General features: G+C 49.9%; 1 protein-coding gene across 1 annotated transcript in view; it reads right to left on the minus strand.

Moving 5' to 3' along the window:
- Positions 1-3,346: 3,346 nt before the first annotated feature.
- INTS3 (integrator complex subunit 3) overlaps positions 3,347-20,417 on the minus strand; it is a 32,637-nt gene continuing 15,566 nt past the window's right edge. The window contains exons 11-30 of the mRNA XM_066568261.1: positions 19,768-19,855; positions 18,862-18,941; positions 18,141-18,232; positions 16,964-17,070; positions 16,079-16,198; positions 14,100-14,229; positions 12,355-12,409; positions 11,746-11,849; positions 10,986-11,030; positions 10,703-10,822; positions 9,913-10,066; positions 8,797-8,865; positions 8,273-8,348; positions 7,237-7,350; positions 6,902-6,950; positions 6,066-6,233; positions 4,360-4,460; positions 4,205-4,277; positions 3,966-4,125; positions 3,347-3,887 (exon numbers count right to left, since the gene is read on the minus strand). Coding sequence (XP_066424358.1) covers positions 3,810-3,887; positions 3,966-4,125; positions 4,205-4,277; positions 4,360-4,460; positions 6,066-6,233; positions 6,902-6,950; positions 7,237-7,350; positions 8,273-8,348; positions 8,797-8,865; positions 9,913-10,066; positions 10,703-10,822; positions 10,986-11,030; positions 11,746-11,849; positions 12,355-12,409; positions 14,100-14,229; positions 16,079-16,198; positions 16,964-17,070; positions 18,141-18,232; positions 18,862-18,941; positions 19,768-19,855 — 1,983 coding nt within the window. The 3' untranslated portion in view covers positions 3,347-3,809. The remainder of the gene's footprint in view (positions 3,888-3,965; positions 4,126-4,204; positions 4,278-4,359; positions 4,461-6,065; positions 6,234-6,901; positions 6,951-7,236; positions 7,351-8,272; positions 8,349-8,796; positions 8,866-9,912; positions 10,067-10,702; positions 10,823-10,985; positions 11,031-11,745; positions 11,850-12,354; positions 12,410-14,099; positions 14,230-16,078; positions 16,199-16,963; positions 17,071-18,140; positions 18,233-18,861; positions 18,942-19,767; positions 19,856-20,417) is intronic.

Below are 20,417 nucleotides of genomic sequence, written 5' to 3' on the forward strand. Positions count from 1 at the left end.
TTAATTTTAATTTTCAATTTTTTGTATTTTTAAGGCTTTTTATTTAATTTTTTAATTTTTTTATTTAATTTTTTTAAAATTTTTCTGTTTTTAAAGATTTTTTTTAATTTTTTAAATTTAATTTTATTTTTTAATTTTTCTATTTTTAAATATTTTTATTTTATTTTTAATTTTTTTATTTAAGTTTTATTTTTAATTTTTTTAATTTTAAAGCTTTTTATTTAATTTTTAAATTTTTTTATTTAATTTTTATTTTTAATTTTTCTATTTTTAAAGATTTTAGTTTTTCATTTTTTATTTTTTATTTAATTTTTATTTTTAACTTTTCTATTTTTAAAGCTTTTTATTTAATTTTTTAATTTTTAAATTTAATTTTAATTTTCAATTTTTTGTATTTTTAAGGCTTTTTATTTAATTTTTTAATTTTTTTATTTAATTTTTTTAAAATTTTTCTGTTTTTAAAGATTTTATTTTTTTATTTTTTAAATTTAATTTTATTTTTTAATTTTTCTATTTTTAAATATTTTTATTTTATTTTTAATTTTTTTATTTAAGTTTTATTTTTAATTTTTTTAATTTTAAAGCTTTTTATTTAATTTTAAAATTTTTTAATGTAATTTTTATTTTTAATTTTTCTATTTTTAAAGATTTTAGGTTTTTATTTTTTATTTTTTATTTAATTTTTATTTTTAATTTTTCTATTTTTAAAGCTTTTTATTTAATTTTTTAATTTTTAAATTTAATTTTAATTTTCAATTTTTCTATTTTTAAGGCTTTTAATTTAATTTTTAAATTTTTTATTTAATTTTTTTTTCTGTTTTTAAAGATTTTATTTTTTTACTTTTTTATTTAATTTTAATTTTTTATTTTTCTATTTTTAAATATTTTTATTTTTTTTAATTTTTTTATTTAATTTTTATTTTTAATTTTTTTAATTTTAAAGCTTTTTATTTAATTTTTTTATTTTTTTATTTAATTTTTATTTTTTATTTTTCTATTTTTAAAGATTTTAGTTATTTATTTTTTATTTTTTATTTAATTTTTATTTTTAATTTTTCTATTTTTAAAGCTTTTTATTTAATTTTTTAATTTTTAAATTTAATTTTAATTTTCAATTTTTCTATTTTTAAGGCTTTTTATTTAATTTTTAAATTTTTTTATTTAATTTTTTTTCTGTTTTTAAAGATTTTATTTATTTTTTTTATTTAATTTTAATTTTTAATTTTTCTATTTTTAAATATTTTTTTTTTTTAATTTTTTTATTTCATTTTTATTTTTAATTTTTTTAATTTTAAAGCTTTTTATTTAATTTTTTAATTTTTTTATTTAATTTTTATTTTTAATTTTTCTATTTTTAAAGCTTTTTATTTAATTTTTTAATTTTTAAATTTAATTTTAATTTTCAATTTTTCTATTTTTAAGGCTTTTTATTTAATTTTTAAATTTTTTTATTTAATTTTTTTTCGGTTTTTAAAGATTTTATTTTTTTATTTTTTTATTTAATTTTAATTTTTAATTTTTCTATTTTTAAATATTTTTATTTTTTTAATTTTTTTATTTCATTTTTATTTTTAATTTTTTTAATTTTAAAGCTTTTTATTTAATTTTTTAATTTTTTTATTTAATTTTTATTTTTAATTTTTCTATTTTTAAAGCTTTTTATTTAATTTTTTAATTTTTAAATTTAATTTTAATTTTCAATTTTTCTATTTTTAAGGCTTTTTATTTAATTTTTAAATTTTTTTATTTAATTTTTTTTCGGTTTTTAAAGATTTTATTTTTTTATTTTTTTATTTAATTTTAATTTTTAATTTTTCTATTTTTAAATATTTTTATTTTTTTAATTTTTTTATTTCATTTTTATTTTTAATTTTTTTAATTTTAAAGCTTTTTATTTAATTTTTTAATTTTTTTATTTAATTTTTATTTTTAATTTTTCTATTTTTAAAGCTTTTTATTTAATTTTTTAATTTTTAAATTTAATTTTAATTTTCAATTTTTCTATTTTTAAAGCTTTTTATTTAATTTTTAAATTTTTTTATTTAATTTTTTTTTCTGTTTTTAAAGATTTTATTTTTTTATTTTTTTATTTAATTTTAATTTTTAATTTTTCTATTTTTAAATATTTTTATTTTATTTTTAATTTTTTAAATTTAGTTTTTATTTTTATTTTTTTTAATTTTAAAGCTTTTTATTTATTTTTTTAATTTTTTATTTAATTTTTATTTTTAATTTTTCTGTTTTTAAACCTTTTTATTTAATTTTTTAATGTTTTAATCTAATTTTAATTTTCAATTTTTCTATTTTTAAGGCTTTTAATTTTTTATTTTTTTATTTAATTTCTATTTAAAATTTTTCTGCTTTTAAAGATTTTAAATTTTTCAATTTAATTTTTATTTTTAATTTTTTATTTTTAAAGCTTTTTATTTAATTTTTTTATTTTTTATTTAATTTTTATTTTTAATTTTTCTATTTTTAAGGCTTTTGGGTTTTTTTTAATATTCTTTTTAATTAATTTTTATTTTTAATTTTTCTATTTTTGAAGCTTTTTATTTTATTTTTTGAATTTTATTTTTTATTTATTTTTATTTTCAATTTTTCTATTTTTAAAGCTTTCAGTTTATTTTAATTTTATTTTACGACAGTTTTGCGACAGTCGCGTTTTATGGCACTTCATTTCATGGAAATTTTACGGCACCTTTTCTGGCACTTCACTTTACAGCACTTAACAGTTTTTATTTTATTTTTCATTTATTTTTAAATATTTTTTTTAAATTTTTAATTCATTTTTTATTCGAATAACCTTGGCCACGCCCGCTGACCACGCCCACTTTGGACACGCCCACTCTGAGCCCCCCCAACCCCTCTGCCAAGCCCAAACCCCCCCGCGGTCCCCTCTGTCCCCTCTGTCCCCTCCCTTCTGCCCCTTCACGCTGGCACCCCCCATTGTCCCCCTGATTGTCCCCATTGTCTCCTCCTCATTACCCCGTCCCATTGTCACCCCCACATTGTCCCTCTGTCCCCCACCATTGTCCCCTCTGTCTGCTCCCCACTGTCACCCCCCATTGTCCCCTCTGTCCCCCCCGTCCCCCCACTGTCCCCTTCCCTGTCCCTTCTGTCCCCTCCCAATTTTCCCCATTGTCTCCTCCACTGTTCCCCCTTGTGTCCCCTCCCCATTGTCACCCGCCCTTGTCCTCTTCCGTGTCCTCCCCATTGTCCCCTCTGTCCCTTCCCCACTGTCCCCATTGTCCCCTCTGTCCCTTCCCCTGTCCCCCCATGTCTCCCCTTTGGGGGGGGGAGGAACACACGGCTTCCCCCCCCAATGTCACAAATTGGGTCCATTCAGTACAAAACAGGAAAGTTTTTATTGCTGCTTTTCTTAAAAACACTTAAAAATGCTCCGGGGGCGGGGCAGGACCCCTCCCCAAATGCTGCCCCTCCCCCAGCCCAGGACCCCCCAACTCCCCCTCCCCAAATCATCCTGGAGCAGCCACTCAGTTCCACCCTTTATTTACATTTCTGGAGGAAAATGGGGCTGGGGGTGCCCCCCTTGTCCCCTGAGGGGGGGTCCCACCAACAATGGGGGGGTCCTGGGGTGGGGGGGGGCAGCGCGACCCCTCCCCAGGTGGTGAAAAGGGAGGGGAGGGGGGGGTAAGGGAGTGATGGGGACCCCGAGCTTGGGGATTTGCTGGCACCGGTCTGGGGGGTCCTGGGGGGTTCCCCATGGTGGGGAGGGTCCCGAGGGGGGTCCCCGTGGTGGGGGGGGGGTCCCCATGGTGTGGGAGGAGTCCCGGGGGGGGTCCCACCCCTCAGTCACTGTCCGACCCCACAGCAGAGGAACCTTTCCTTTTCCTCTTGGCCGGTTTGGGTTTGGTGTCCTCCTCCTCCTGCAGGGACATTGAAGGGGGGGGGTCACACGGGATTTGGGGAGCTCAGAGGGGTCTCGGGGAGGGTGGGGGTCTCACCGAGGCGCTGCTGGAGCCAGACTCCTCCTCGTTGTTGGGGGGTAGTGCTGCATTTTTGCGGCTGCGGGGGCTGGCCAGGGCCGTGGCCTTGCGGCGGCTCTTGGGGGGTTTGCTGGAGGAATCCTCGTATTCCTCGGCCAGGGAGAAGAGATCCGAGAACCTGGGGGGGCACCAGAGGGGCTCGGGGGGGGTCTGGGGTCTTCAGGAAGGGAGGGAGAGGTGTGGGGAGGGGGTCTCACTTCATTTTGTGAGCTTCGTCGCAGCTGGCCTGGACGTGCTGCAGCGCCTGCAGGATCGGGGTCTGGCTGAAAACTGGGGGGAAAATGGGGAGGGTCAGGGCAAGGAGGGACCCCAGACCCAAATGGAACAGCCCAGGGTGTGGGGAGGGACCCACAGTTGTGCTTGGTGTTGGTGAGGTTGAGCCTGAGGTTGTCCAGGTGCTCCAGGATCTGTTCCAGGGTGAGCTGGGCCAGTTTGCTGCTGGAGCTGCGGAGGCTGCGGGAGAGGAGGCAGAAAATGGGGTGAGAACCCCAAAAAATGGGGGTGAGAAACTAAAAATGGGGATGAGAAACTAAAAATGGGGGTGAGAGCTCAAAAATGTGGGTGAGAAACTAAAAATGGGGATGAGAAACTGAAAATGGGGGTGAGAAGCTAAAAATGGGGATGAGGAACTAAAAATGGGGGTGAGAAACTAAAAATGGGGGTGAGAAACTAAAAATGGGGGTGAGAAACTAAAAATGGGGGTGAGAAGCTAAAAAATGGGGATGAGAAACTAAAAATGGGGGTGAGAAACTAAAAAATGGGGGTGAGAGCCCAAAAATGGGGATGAGAAACTATAAATGGGGGTGAGAAACTAAAAATGGGGATGAGAAACTAAAAATGGGGGTGAGAGCTCAAAAATGGGGGTGAGAAACTAAAAAATGGGGAGGAGAAACTAAAAAATGGGGGTCAGAAACTAAAAATGGGGATGAGGAACTAAAAATGGGGGCGAGAAGCTAAAAATGGGGATGAGGAACTAAAAATGGGGGTGAGAGCTCAAAAATGGGGGTGAGAAACTAAAAATGGGGGTGAGAAGCTAAAAATGAGGGTGAGAAACTAAAAAATGGGGAGGAGAAACTAAAAATGGGAGTGAGAAGCTAAAAAATGGGGATGAGAAACTAAAAATGGGGGTGAGAGCCCAAAAATGGGGGTGAGAAACTAAAAAATGGGGGTGAGAAACTGAAAATGGGGGTGAGAAACTAAAAATGGGGGTGAGAGCCCAAAAATGGGGATGAGGAACTAAAAATGGGGGTGAGAAACTAAAAATGGGGATGAGGAACTAAAAATGGGGGTGAGAAACTAAAAATGGGGGTGAGAAACTAAAAATGGGGGTGAGAAACTAAAAATGGGGGTGAGAGCTAAAAAATGGGGGTGAGAAACTAAAAAATGGGGAGGAGAAACTAAAAAATGGGGGTCAGAAACTAAAAATGGGGATGAGGAACTAAAAATGGGGGCGAGAAACTAAAAATGGGGGTGAGAAGCTAAAAATGGGGATGAGGAACTAAAAATGGGGGTGAGAGCTCAAAAATGGGGGTGAGAAACTAAAAATGGGGGTGAGAAGCTAAAAATGAGGGTGAGAAACTAAAAAATGGGGAGGAGAAACTAAAAATGGGAGTGAGAAGCTAAAAAATGGGGATGAGAAACTAAAAATGGGGGTGAGAGCCCAAAAATGGGGGTGAGAAACTAAAAAATGGGGGTGAGAAACTGAAAATGGGGGTGAGAAACTAAAAATGGGGGTGAGAGCCCAAAAATGGGGATGAGGAACTAAAAATGGGGGTGAGAAACTAAAAATGGGGATGAGGAACTAAAAATGGGGGTGAGAAACTAAAAATGGGGGTGAGAAACTAAAAATGGGGGTGAGAAACTAAAAATGGGGGTGAGAAACTAAAAATGGGGGTGAGAAACTAAAAATGGGGATGAGGAACTAAAAATGGGGGTGAGAGCTCAAAAATGGGGGTGAGAAACTAAAAATGGGGATGAGGAACTAAAAAATGGGGAGGAGAGCCCAAAAAATGGTGTGAGACACAAAAAATGGGGGTGAGCCCCCCAGGAGCCCCGGACCTCTGGCGCTTGCGGGGCAGGCTGTTGTTTTTGATCAGCAGGGCCTTGATGTGCTCGCCCAGGAGGTCGTCGTGCCGCAGCCCCCAGTGCCTCAGGATGCTGGTGGTGAACTGGTCCTCGGGGTGGCACGGCCGGCTCAGCACCATCTTCACCATCTCCTCGCTGGGCCTGGCAAAAACGGGAGTGGGGAAGGGTGGGGGACAGCCCTGGACCCCCAGGAGATCCCCCCGGACCCCCCAGACCTCCCCAGAGCCCCAGGAGATCCCCCAGACACCTCAGGAGACCCCTCAGTGCCCCCCAAATCCCCTCAGTGTCCCCAAATCCCCTCAGTGCCCCCCAAATCCCCTCAGTGTCCCCAGATCCCCTCAGTGCCCTCCAAATCCCCTCAGATCCCCTCAGTGCCCCCCAGATCCCCTCGGTGTCCCCAAATCCCTTCAGTGTCTCTCCCTTAGTGTCCCCAAATCCCCTCAGTGTCCCTTGGAACCCCTCAGTGCCCCCAAATCCCCTCAGTGTCCCCAAATCCTCTCAGTGCCCCCTAGATCCCCTCAGATCCCCTCAGTGTCCCCCAAATCCCCTCAGTGTCCCCAGATCCCCTCAGTGTCCCCCAAATCCCCTCAGTGTCCCCCAAATCCCCTCAGTGCCCCCCAGATCCCCTCAGTGCCCTCCAAATCCCCTCAGTGCCCCCCAGATCCCCTCGGTGTCCCCAGATCCCCTCAGTGCCCCCCAAATCCCCTCAGTGTCCCCAAATCCCCTCGGTGTCCCCCCCCAGGACTCCAGGCATGTCCCCCCTCCCTTGGGGACACTCTGGGGGTCCCCCCTGTCCCCCCCAGACTCACTTTTCCCTGCGGAGCTGCAGCAGGAGGCAGGACAGGGCCTCGGGGTGCTCTGCCAGGGGAAGGAGGGTGGCAATGTCCCCAAAACGTGTCCCCAAAAAATGTCCCCTATGGGAATGTCCCCCCATGGGAATGACCTCTGGGAATGTCCCCAGGGTGTCCCTGGGAACGTCCCCCAGGATGTCCCCAAGAGATGTCCCCAGGAATTTCCCCCCCTCGGAATGTCCACAGGAATGTCCCCAGAAAATGCCCCCCAGGAATGCTCCCCTGGGAATGTCACCCCAGGATGTCCCCCCTGGCAATGTCCCCAGGGTGTCCCCAGGGTGTCCCCAGCTCACCCTTGTACTTGAGGTGCTGCAGGATGGGGATGATGGTCTCCAGGGGGATGTTGTGGGCCAGGAAGAGCTGCCAGGTGCAGTACTGCTCAAAGGTCTCCCAGTCCAGGCTCTGAACTGGGGACGGGACAGGGGGACACAGGGACAGTGGGACAGGGGGGACAGCAGGGATGGATAAAAGGGACAATGGGATAATGGGGACAATGGGGTTAACAGGGATCTGTGTCAGCGCCTTCCCCACCTCTGGGGACCCCAAAACCTGCCCAGGGTCCCCCCACCCCTCCAGGCCCCGGGAATGGGGACAGAGCCCTGTCCCGGGAAGGGGCTGTGGGGGCAGGGTTAACGAGGCTCCCTAATTAACAGGCTTATCCCAAAAGCTGGATTTGCTCTGGAACACTGAGGGACCCCACAGAGAGGCTGGGGAGCCGATTTTGGGATTTTGCCCGTGCCCTGCCTGGCACCCCTGGGGCACAGGGATAAATCCCACATTCCCCCCGGGGCAGTGACCCTTCAGTGCCAGCAGGGAATTCAGCCCCGGGCAGGGATCTCCCTCTGGAAAGGGCCAAGCCTGGGGTTGGGGTGGGATTTGGGGGCTGCCTGGGACCTCCTCATTCCCATTCCCATTCCCAATCTCTTTCCTGCTTCCAGTCCCAGTCCCAATCCCACTCCCATTCCCATTCCATTCCCATTCCCGTTCCCATCCCCCTTCCCACTCCCATTCCCGTTCCAAATCCTTTCCTGTTCCCATTCCCATTCCTGTTCCCATTTCCCATTCCCTTTCCCAATCCCATTCCGAATCCCAATCCCACTCCCAATCCCATTCCCATTCCAAATTCATTCCCATTCCCTCTCCCATTTCCCAATCCCATTCTCATTCCCAATCCCATTCTCACTCCCAATCCCACTCCCATTCTCGCTTCCAATCCCATTCCCATTCCCAATCCCACTTCCTCTCTCCCATTCCCGTTCCCGTTCCCATTCCCGATCCCAATCTCATTCCCTCTCCCATGTCCCATTTCCCACTCCCAGTCCCACTCACTGAGGATGTTCAGCACGGAATCCTTGCGGAACATGACGAGGTTTCCCATCATCACGTGGCACACGAGCTCCTGGAGCTGGGATGGGACAGGGAATGGGGTCAGGGGGCTTTGAGGACCCTCCCCAGGTGGGATCCAGGGGGAACAGTGCCAGCTCCACCCCTGGGATCCCTGGGGTTCTGGGCACATCCAGACCCTGCTCCAGACCCACGACCCCGGGAATTCGGGCACCCCCAGACCCTGCACAACCCCGGGGCTCCGGGCACATCCGGACCCCGGCATTCCAGGGGTGCCCCCGGGAATTTTTTGGGTTCTATTTTTGGGTTCTCACAGCAAATTCCAGGCCAGGCAGAGCCAGCGGGATCCCCCGGGCAAAGGGGCTCATTAGGGGTAATTAGCACTGATTGCCCAGGAGATCCTTCGGGATCGACCTTTGGACGAGGGGATTTAGGCGAGGATTGAGGCCATGGGTGGCTCATTTTGGGTTAAATTCCCCAGGAAAGGGGCCGGGAAGGATTCCCCTCACCTGGAAGGAGTCGATGACAGCCACGATCATGTTCAGCAGCTCCCCACTCCTCAGGGTCTCATCTGGAAACTGGGAATGCACAAAATCCGAACTGGGAATGCACAAAATCCAAAATCCGGGCAGAGACAGCAGGGAGAGCCCTCCCAAAATCCCAAAAATTCCAGGTGGGAAAAGCTCCAGCGGGGGGCAGCCGTCAGCCAGGGCTCTGGAATTCCCGGAATTCCCGTTTTTTTTCCCTTTTCCTGGCTCTGCTCCCTGCTCCAGGGCCCCGCAGGAAACACAAAATCAATCAGGGCACGGCGGCGCCGAGGGAGAGGGATGGGATCTGGGATGGATCCTGGATTTGGGATCAGCGCAGGGAACAACGGGATCCTGCCCTGGAATGGATCCTGGATTTGGGATCAGTGAGGGGAACAATGGGAGCCTGCCCTGGGATGGATCCTGGATTTGGGATCAGTGAGGGGAACAATGGGAGCCTGCTCTAGGATTTGGGATCAGTGTGGAAAACAGCCTGAGCCTGCCCTGGATGGATCCTGGATTTGGGATCAGTGAGGGGAACAATGGGAGCCTGTTCTGGGATGGATCCTGGATTTGGGATCAGTGTGGGGAACAATGGGACCCGCACTGGGATGGATCCTGGATTTGGGATCAGTGTGGGGAACAATGGGACCCGCACTGGGATGGATCCTGGATTTGGGATCAGCGCAGGGAACAATGGGAGCCTGTTCTGGGATGGATCCTGGATTTGGGATCAGCACAGGGAACAATGGGACCCACACCAGGATGGATCCTGGGATGTGGGGTCAGCGGAGCTGCTCCAGCTGATCCAGGCAGGAAGGAGGAGCAGGCCCAGCTCCTTCCTCCTTGGAAGGCACAGCGAGAATTTTGGGGGATTCTCTGAATTTAGAGAAAATTTTTGGGGATTCTCTGCTGCAGCACAGCTGGGATGGGACCTGGGGCACACCTGGGATGGGATTTTGGGCACACCAGGAACAGGATTTGGGGCACACCTGGAGCGGGATTTGGGCACCCCTGGGACGGGACCTGGGGCACCCCTGGCACTCGGGGCACCCCTGGGATGGGATTTTGGGCAGCCCTGGGCAGGTGCGGGCTCACCTCGGTGTAGATGGAGGGCGTGAGGAAGCAGAGCAGGCGCACATCGTCCTCCTGGCACGCCTTCATGTCCATCATCAGGCACGTGTGCAGCTCCCCCAGCTGCGTGGCCTGGGCGAACGACTCGTAGAGCCCCATCCTGCCCAGCGCCGCCTTGCTGGGGACACAGCACACCTGGCACCTGCCACACCTGGCACACACCTGGCACACACCTGGCACACACCTGGCACACCTGGCACACACCTGGCACAACTGACACACTCATAGAGCCCCATCCTGCCCAGCGCCACCTTGCTGGGGACACAGCACACCTGGCACCTGCCACACCTGGCACACACCTGGCACATCTGGAACACACCTGGCACCTGGCACGGCTGACACACTGCTGGCACACACCTGACACAGCTGGGACACACCTGGCACACCTGGCACACACCTGGCACAGCTGGCACACACTGGCCCACGCCACCACCAGGGGAAGGGACAGGCACAGGCAGGGGAGTGGCACAGGTAAGAGGGCAGGGCCCAGGTGAGGGGAGGAGTCACAGGAGAGAGGGAGGAGTCAGAGCAGGGCGGGGCCCATCTGAAGGGACAGAGTTGAGCAGGGCGGGGCCCATCTGAGGGGGCGGGGTCAGCGCAGGGCGGGGCCCATCTGAGGGGGCGGGGTCAGCGCAGGGTGGGGCCCATCTGAGGGGGTGGGGTCAGCACAGGGCGGGGCCCATCTGAGGGGGCGGGGTCAGCGCAGGGCGGCGCCCATCCGAGGGGGCGGGGTGAGCGCGGGGCGGGGCCTCACCTGGCCCGCAGGTAGTAGAGCAGGTGGTAGCCGATCTTGGGCTGTTTCTGGTAGAGCTCGGAGAGCAGGTCCAGCAGCAGCGAGAAGCCGCTGTTGTCCTCCTGCATCTGGCACAGGTTCCTTGGGAACAGCGGGAACGTCACCGGGACAGCGGGGACCAAAAACCCCCAAAAAAAACCCCAAATCCCCGGATTTCCCGCTGGGAATGGGATGGGAAACTCCCTGGGGTGTTTGGGATGAGGAGGGAGGCCGGGAATTCCCGGGGGTTTGGGAAGGGACCTACCGGAATATCAGGTACAGGGGCTTCCCCACGGACTCCTCCAGGGACCTGGGGACAGACGGACGCTCTGAGCTCCCGGGAATGGCACCCGGGATCCTGGGAATGGCACGGGAACAGCCCCGGGGAACAGCCCTGGATCCCTCTGAGTTTTCCCAGGAATGACAAAGGAACAGCTCTGGACCCTTCTTGGTTTTCCCAGGAATGGGAACAGCCCTGGATCCCATTGGGAGCACAGGAACAGCCCTGAGGAACAGCCTGGGATCCCTCTGAGTTTTCCCAGGAATGAGAACAGGAACAGCCCTCCAAATTTTCCAGGAATGACGAAGGAACAGCCCTGGATCCCTCTGAGTTTTCCCAGGAATGGCACAGGAACAGCCCTGGATCCGCCCAGGATTTCCCAGGAATGGCACAGGAACAGCTCTGGATCCCTCTGGATTTTCCTGGGAATGGGAACAGCCCTGGATCCCGTTGGGAGCACAGGAACAGCCCTGGATCCCTCTGGGTTTTCCCAGGAATGGGAACAGCCCTCTGAGTTTTCCAGGAATGGCACAGGAACAGCCCTGGATCATTCTGGCTGCTCAGCCCTCCAGGATTCCCCAGGATTGGGAACAGCCCTCTGGATTTTCCCAGGAAATGGGACAGGAACAGCCCTGGATCCCTCTGAGTTTTCCCAGGAATGGCACAGGAACAGCCCTGGATCCCTCTGGATTTTCCAGGAATGGGAACAGCCCTGGATCCCCCTCTGGGTTTTCCCAGCCCTTACTCCTCCGTGATCTCCTCCGGCAGCACCTCCCCACGGAAATGAGCCTTGAACAGCTCCTGCAGGCACGAGGCGAGCACCGAGAGCTGCTCAGAGTCAAAATCCTCCTGGAAAGGGAGGGAGGGAGCTCAGGGCCTGCCTGGCACGGGGCAGGGACAGGGGAACGGATCCTGGCACAGGGAAAGGGCACGGGAATGGATCCTGGCACGGGGAAAGGACACAGGAACTGATCCTGGCACAGGGAAAGGGCAGGGAGAGAGCTCAGGGCCTGCCTGGCACAGGGAAAGGGCATGGGAATGGATCCTGGCACAGGGAAAGGGCACGGGAATGGATCCTGGCACAGGGAAAGGGCACGGGAATGGATCCTGGCACGGGGAAGGGGCACGGGAATGGATCCCAGGCTGCTCCGGAGGGGTTCCAGCACCAGGGATCCCAAATCACTGCTGGGATAGATCCTGGATTCCACACAGGATGGATCCCAGATCCCACCCATGATGGATCCCAGATCCTGCCCCAAATGGATCCCGGATCCCGCCCAAAATGGATCCCGGATCTCCCCAAAATGGATCCCAGATCCCACCCATGACAGATCCCAGATCCCAGCCCTGTTACCTCCAGGACCTGATCCACGATCTCCTGCATGACCTCGCACTGCGCCTCCGTGTCACTGCAGCAGCACAGGGACAGAAACCGTTACTGGGAGCACTGGGAGGGGCACTGGGAACACTGGGAACACTGGGAGCACTGGGAACACTGGGAGGACTTGGAGGGGGCACTGGGAACACTGGGAACACTGGGAGGGGCACTGGGAGCACTGGGAGCACTGGGAGCACTGAATGGGAGCACTGGGAGCACTGGGAGGGGCACTGGGAGCACTGGGAACACTGGGAGGGGCACTGGGAGGGGCACTGGGAGGGGCACTGGGAGGGGCACTGGGAGGGGCACTGGGAACACTGGGAACACTGGGAGGGGCACTGGGAGCACTGGGAGCACTGGGAACACTGGGAACACTGAATGGGAGCACTGGGAACACTGGGAGGGGCACTGGGAGCACTGGGAGCAATGGGAGGGGCACTGGGAGCACTGGGAGGGGCACTGGGAGCACTGGGAACACTGGGAACACTGGGAGGGGCACTGGGAGCACTGGGAGCACTGGGAGAGGCACTGGGAACACTGGGAACACTGAATGGGAGCACTGGGAACACTGGGAGGGGCACTGGGAACACTGGGAGGGGCACTGGGAACACTGGGAGCACTGAATGGGAGCACTGGGAACACTGGGAGGGGCACTGGGAACACTGGGAACACTGGGAGCACTGGGAGCACTGGGAACACTGGGAGCACTGAATGGGAGCACTGGGAACACTGGGAGGGGCACTGGGAGCACTGGGAACACTGGGAACACTGGGAGGGGTACTGGGAGCACTGGGAACACTGGGAGGGGCACTGGGAGCACTGGGAACACTGGGAGAGGCACTGGGAGCACTGGGAACACTGAATGGGAGCACTGGGAACACTGGGAGGGGCACTGAATGGGAGCACTGGGAGCACTGGGAGGGGCACTGGGAGCACTGGGAACACTGGGAGCACTGGGAGGGGCACTGGGAGCACTGGGAGCACTGGGAGGGGCACTGGGAGCACTGGGAGCACTGAATGGGAGCACTGGGAACACTGGGAGGGGCACTGGGAGCACTGGGAGGGGCACTGGGAACACTGGGAGGGGCACTGGGAACACTGGGAACACTGAATGGGAGCACTGGGAACACTGGGAGGGGCACTGGGAGGGGCACTGGGAACACTGGGAGGGGCACTGGGAGCACTGGGAACACTGGGAGGGGCACTGGGAGCACTGGGAGAGGCACTGGGAGCACTGGGAACACTGGGAGGGGCACTGGGAACACTGGGAGGGGCACTGGGAACACTGGGAGGGGCACTGGGAGCACTGGGAACACTGAATGGGAACACTGGGAACACTGGGAACACTGGGAGGGGCACTGGGAGCACTGGGAACACTGGGAACACTGGGAGGGGCACTGGGAGCACTGGGAACACTGGGAGAGGCACTGGGAACACTGGGAGGAGCACTGGGAACACTGGGAGGGGCACTGGGAGCACTGGGAGCACTGGGAACACCGAATGGGAACACTGGGAGCACTGGGAGCACTGGGAACACTGAATGGGAGCACTGGGAGCGGCCACTCGGGGCTGGGTCTGGGGGAGGCCCAGGTGTGCAGATTCCGGGGGGGGGGGGGATGAATTCCAGGATTTTAAGGGCACTCAGAGCCAGAAATTCCATGGAATCTCTGGGCTGGGAAGGGGCTGGGAATGGGAATGGGAATGGTTGGGAATGTCCCCACCTGCCCTTCTGCAGCTGCAGCACTTTGTCCCTCAGGGACTCGTCCAGCTGCTCCAGGAAGGGGGTGATGTCCACGGGCTCCTCCACGATGGATTCCTTGATGGGATGGAACCTGAACTCCCTCTTCTTGCCTGAAACCAGGAATTCCCCGGGATCCTCCTCCTTCCCAGCAATCCCCGTCCTGGACCCTCCTCCCCTGGAGCCAGGGCTGGGAATGTCCGGGATTGTGATCCCTGCTCAGTCCCCATCCCAAACCTGACCCTCCAAGGAGGCAAAATTTGGGATTGGGGTTCCCCATTCCCAAACCTGACCCTCCAAGGAGGCAAAATTTGGGATTGGGGTTCCCCATTCCCAAACCTGACCCTCCAAGGAGGCAAAATTTGGGATTGGGGTTCCCCATTCCCAAACCTGACCCTCCAAGGAGGCAAAATTTGGGATTGGGGTTCCCCATTCCCAAACCTGACCCTCCAAGGAGGCAAAATTTGGGATTGGGATTCCCCATTCCCACATCTGACCCTTCAACATTCCCAGGTCTTTTCACAGGGGGCAAAATTTGGGATTGGGGTTCCCCATTCCCAAACCTGACCCTCCAAGGAGGCAAAATTTGGGATTGGGGTTCCCCATTCCCAAACCTGACCCTTCAACATTCCCAGGGCATCTCCAAGGGGGCAAAATTTGGGATTGGGGTTCCCCATTCCCAAATCTGACCCTTCAACATTCCCAGGGCATCTCCAAGGAGGCAAAATTTGGGTTTGGCTTCCCCATTCCCAAACCTGACCATCCAAGGAGGCAAAATTTGGAGTTGGGGTTCCCCATTCCCAATCCTGACCCTCCAAGGAGGCAAAATTTGGAGTTGGGGTTCCCCATTCCCAATCCTGACCCTCCAAGGAGGCAAAATTTGGGATTGATTTGGATTCGGAGGCTCCCAGGCCACGTCCTCTGCCCCCAAACCCCGGGCAGGGCAGGAATTCTACAAGGATCCAACCAGGGAGGCTGGGAATGGCTCCAGAGGGGATTTGGGTGAGACCATTTGGGATGTGAGGCTGGAAAAATGCTCTGAACTCCTGGGAACAGCCCAGGAAAGGGAACAAACGTTGTGGGCACGGATCCGGAACAGTGGATTTGGGAATCAGCTCCTGGGATTTGGGAATCAGCTCCTGCAGAGGAAATCTGGGATTTCCCAGCAGGATCAGCTTCTGGGATTTGGGAATCAGCTCCTGCAGTGGAAATCTGGGATCTCCAGTGGGATCTGCTCCTGATTTTTGGGAATCAGCTCCTGCAGAACCTCCTTGCAGAGGAAATCTGGGATCTCCCAGTGGGATCAGCTCCTGGGATTTGGGAATCTGGGATCTCCCAGTGGGATCAGCTCCTGGGATTTGGGAATCTGGGATCTCCCAGTGGGATCAGCTCCTGGGATTTGGGAATCTGGGAATCTCCACCAGGATCAGCTCCTGGGATTTGGGAATCTGGGATCTCCCAGTGGGATCAGCTCCTGGGATTTGGGAATCTGGGAATCTCCAGTGGGATCAGCTCCTGGGATTTGGGAATCTGGGATCTCCCAGTGGGATCAGCTCCTGGGATTTGGGAATCTGGGAATCTCCAGTGGGATCAGCTCCTGGGATTTGGGAATCTGGGATCTCCACCGGGATCAGCTCCTGGGATTTGGGAATCTGGGATCTCCCAGTGGGATCAGCTCCTGGGATTTGGGAATCTGGGATCTCCCAGTGGGATCAGCTCCTGGGATTTGGGAATCTGGGATCTCCAGTGGGATCAGCTCCTGGGATTTGGGAATCTGGGATCTCCAGTGGGATCAGCTCCTGGGATTTGGGAATCTGGGATCTCCAGTGGGATCAGCTCCTGGGATTTGGGAATCTGGGAATCTCCAGTGGGATCAGCTCCTGTCCAGGAGGTTTTTTGAGGGAATTCTGGAGCCCGGAGGGCGCCGTGGGTGTCCCTGGGGAAGCCCAGGGGCTCCCTGACCTCCTTTGCTGCTCAGCTCCTCCTCATCGTCACTGAAGGCGGCCTCGGCGTTGTCATAGCAACCGTCATCCTTCTCCAGGTGATTCTCCATCTCCATGGCAACGGGCTCCTCGATTTTCACTGGCACCAAGGAGGGAGCCCAAAAATCCCAATTTAACCCCCCAAAAATCCCAATTTAATTCCCAAAAATCCCAATTTAATTCTCCCAAAAATCCCAATTTAATTCCCAAAAATCCCCATTTAATTCTCCCAAAAATCCCAATTTAATTCCCAAAATGCCAATTTAATTCCCCGATTTAATTTCCAATTTAACTCCCCAAAATCCCAATTTAATTAATTCCCCCAAATCCCTATTTAACTACCCCAAAATCCCAATTTAACTCCCCAAAAATCCCAATTTAATCCCCCAAAAATCCAAATTTAATTCCCAAAAAATCCCAATTTATTACCCCAATTTAATTCCCAAAAAATCCCAATTTAATTCCCAAAAAATCCCAATTTATTACCCCAATTTAATTCCCCAAAATCCCAATTTAATTCCCAAAAAATCCCAATTTATTTCCCCAATTTAATTCCCCAAAATCCCAATTTAATTTCCAAATTCCCAGTTTAATTCCCTGAAATCCCAATTTAACTCCCCAAAATCCCAATTTAATTCCCCAATTTAATTCCCCAAAAAATCCCAATTTAATCCCCCAAAATCCCAATTTAATTCCCCAAAATTCCCAAGTAAATTCCCCCAAAATCCCAATTTAATTCCCCAATTTAATTCCCAAAAAATCCCAATTTAATCCCCCAAAATCCCAATTTAATTCCCCAAAATTCCCAAGTAAATTCCCCCAAAATCCCAATTTAATTCCCAGAATTCCCAGTTTAATTCCCCACCTTCCATGGGGGGTGAGGGGGAGCTGCAGAATTCCGGGAATTTCTCCCTGAGCATTGCCCGGAGCTCCTTGTCCAGTTTGGGGTTGTCAAAGAGCGGGGCCAGGTGCCTGTGAGGGAAAATTTGGGAAAACTCCACCTAAATTTGGGATCAGCCAGAGCTGGGATGGGGCCTCATCCCACTGGGAATGGGAAAAGGGGTCGGAATTCCTGAAAAATCCCAATTCCCTCTTTTCCCCAATCCCTTTTCCCTCATGGTTTTTGGGATCCCCTCACCTGTGCCACCAGAACATGGGAGTGGGAAAAGGGGAAATTTTCCTGGGAAATCCCAATTCCCTTTGTTCCCCCATCCCTTTTCCCCCCTCCTTTGCCACCTGAACATGGGAGAGGGAAAAGGGGCTGGAAAATTGGGCTGGAAAATCCCAATTCCCTCTTTTCCCCAATCCCTTTTCCCTCATGGTTTTTGGGATCCCCTCACCTATGCCACCAGAACATGGGAATGGGAGAAGGGGAAATTTTCCTGGGAAATCCCAATTCCCTTTGTTCTCCCATCCCTTTTCCCCCACCTGTGCCACCAGAAAATAGGAATGGGAAAAGGGGTTGGAATTCCTGGGAAATCCCAATTTCCTCACCCCTCATGGCCATTGGGATCCCCTCACCTGAACATGGGAATGGGAAAAGGGGCTGGAAAATTGGGCTGGGAAATCCCAATTCCCTCTTTTCCCCCATCCCTTTTTCCCTCATTATCTTTGGGATCCCCTCACCTGTGCCAGAAAATGGGAATGGGAAAAGGGCCTGGAATTCCTGGAAAATCCCAATTTCCTTGTCCCTCCCATCCCTTTTCCCTCACCTGTGCCACCAGAACATGGGAATGGGGAAAAGGGGTCGGAATTCCTGAGAAATCCCAATTCCCTCTTTTTCCCAATCCCTTTTCCCTCATGGTTTTTGGGATCCCCTCACCTGTGCCACCAGAACATGGGAATGGGAAAAAGGGGTCGGAATTCCTGAAAAATCCCAATTCCCTCTTTCCCCCACCCCCCTTTTCCCTCCTGGATCAGCCCCCAGTCCAAGCCTGGCTGATCCCAAATTTTCCTGGATAACTCCAGAGCTCCAGGACAGGCCCAGGGGGGGGCAGCTGTGGAAATTCAGGAAAAAATGGGAAAAATCTGGGAATTCTTACGCCAGGACTCGCTTCTCCACGATGTGGGTGAGGGAGTTGAACACTCCCTGCCGGACGTGGGCTTCCAGAGGGGGGTAAAAATTGGGAATGATCTGGAAAAGATCAGGGATGGAGAGAGGAATGTTAGGGAAAAAATCCCTGCCAAGAGTGGGAAATCCCAGCCTCAGGAATTGGGACATTCCAGAACTTTCTCCTCAGTTCTGCTGCCAGGAATTTGGGGTGGGAGGGAAGGAGCTTCAGGAATGTTCTGGATTCTTCCCACCAAGTGCTGGGGATAATTTGGGGTAAAGGAGAAAATCCCTCTTTAATTTGGGATAAAGGAGAAAATCCCTCCTCAATTTGGGATAAAGGAGAAAATCCCTCTTTAATTTGGGATAAAGGAGAAAATCCCTCCTCCATTTGGGGTAAAGGAGAAAATCCCTCTTTAATTTGGGGTATAGGAAAAAATCCCTCTGTAATTTGGGATTTTTTGGGGGGATTTTTTTGGGGGGGATTTTTTGGGGGGGGGATTTTTTTGGGGGGGATTTTTTTGGGGGGGGATTTTTTGGGGGGGGGGATTTTTTTTTTTAATTTGGGGGGGGGGATTTTTTGGGGCGGGGATTTTTTCCGGGATTTTTCGGGATTTTTTTGGATGGGATTTTTTTTGGGATTTGTGGAGCCCAGCAGTTCCCTCCCAGCTCTCCCCACCCCTGGAATTCCCTGCTGCAGGAGGATTCCTCACCCTGCACATGAAGTCCAGCAGCGTGGCCGTGATGGCCGGGTGGGGTTTCATGGAGTGGTGCATGACCAGGATGGCAGGTTCTGGGGGAGACAGGGGGTCAGGCCCCAGAGACCCCAAAAACCCCAAATCCCCGCTCCTGGAACCCAAAAACCCCAAATCCCTGCTCCTGGACCCCAAAAACCCCAAATCCCTGCTCCTGGACCCCAAAAACCCCAAATCCCTGCTCCTGGACCCCAAAATCCTCAAATCCCTGCTCCTGGACCCCAAAATCCCCAAATCCCTGCTCCTGGAACCCAAAATCCCCAAATCCCTGCTCATGGACCCCCAAATCCTCAAATCCCTGCTCCTGGACCCCAAAATCCCCAAATATCTGCTCCTGGACCCCAAAATCCTCAAATCCCTGCTCCTGGACCCCAAAAACCCCAAATCCCTGCTCTGGGGGGGCTGCCCAGGCACCAGGACAGGCTGGATCCATGGGATCCACGGGGTGGGATCCAGGGGATGAGGGGCAGGTGGGTCCTGTGCTGCCCGTGGGTCACAATGGCCCCAAATCCCACCCCAGGAACACCCCAGGATCCCACCCCAAGATGGGTCCCCATGGATCCCAACCCCAGGATCCCATCCCAGGATGGATCCCATGGATCCCAACCCCAGGATCCCACCCCAGGCAGATCCCCTGGATCCCAGCCCCATGAACATCCCATGGATCCCCACGGAGCCCACCCCAAGATCTCATCCCAGGATGGATCCCCATGGATCCCAGCCCCAGGATCCCACCCCAGGATGGATCACCATGGATCCCCATGGATCCCAGCCCCAGGATCCCATCCCAGGATGGATCCCCATGGATCCCAGCCCCAGGATCCCATCCCGAGGTGGATCCCAGCCCTGGCAGGTCCCACCCACCGATGTTCATGATGCTGTCCTTCTCGGGGTTGAAGAAGAGCCAATCATAGAACAGAGCCAGCTTGGCGTTGGAGGCAGCGACGTTCGACTGCAGGAGACCAAAAAACCCCAAAACGCCCCATGAACACCATGCTGAGATCCCCCCAAGAACCCCCTGGGATCCCTCAAAGATTCCTTGAGATCCCTCCAAGAACCCCCTGAGATCCCCCCAAGAATCCCCTGAGATCCCCCCAAGAACCCCCTGAGATCCCACCAAGAACCCCGAGATCCCCCCAAGAACCCCCTGGGATCCCCCCAAGAACCTCCTGAGATCCCTCCATGACCAAACTCAACGCTGGGAAACCCCCACGAGCCACCCAAAATCCCTCTGAGAACTCTCCAACCTCCCTTTTTGGGGTGTTCCTGCTCCTGTTTTTGGGATGTTCCTACTCCTGTTTTTGGGGTGTTCCCATTCCCAGCCCATCCTGTGCCCCACTTTTGGGATGTTCCTGCTCCTGTTTTTGGGCTCTCCCTGCTTCCAGCCCACCCCATGCCCCATTTTTAGGATGTTCCCATTCCCAGTCCACCCCATACCCCATTTTTGGGTTCTCCGAACTTGTACCCCATTTTTGGGCTCTCCCAGCCCACCCTGTACCCCATTTTTGGGCTCT

Source organism: Molothrus aeneus, chromosome 31 (assembly GCF_037042795.1).
Source record: "Molothrus aeneus isolate 106 chromosome 31, BPBGC_Maene_1.0, whole genome shotgun sequence".
In the NCBI taxonomy this organism is placed as follows: Eukaryota; Metazoa; Chordata; class Aves; order Passeriformes; family Icteridae; genus Molothrus; species Molothrus aeneus.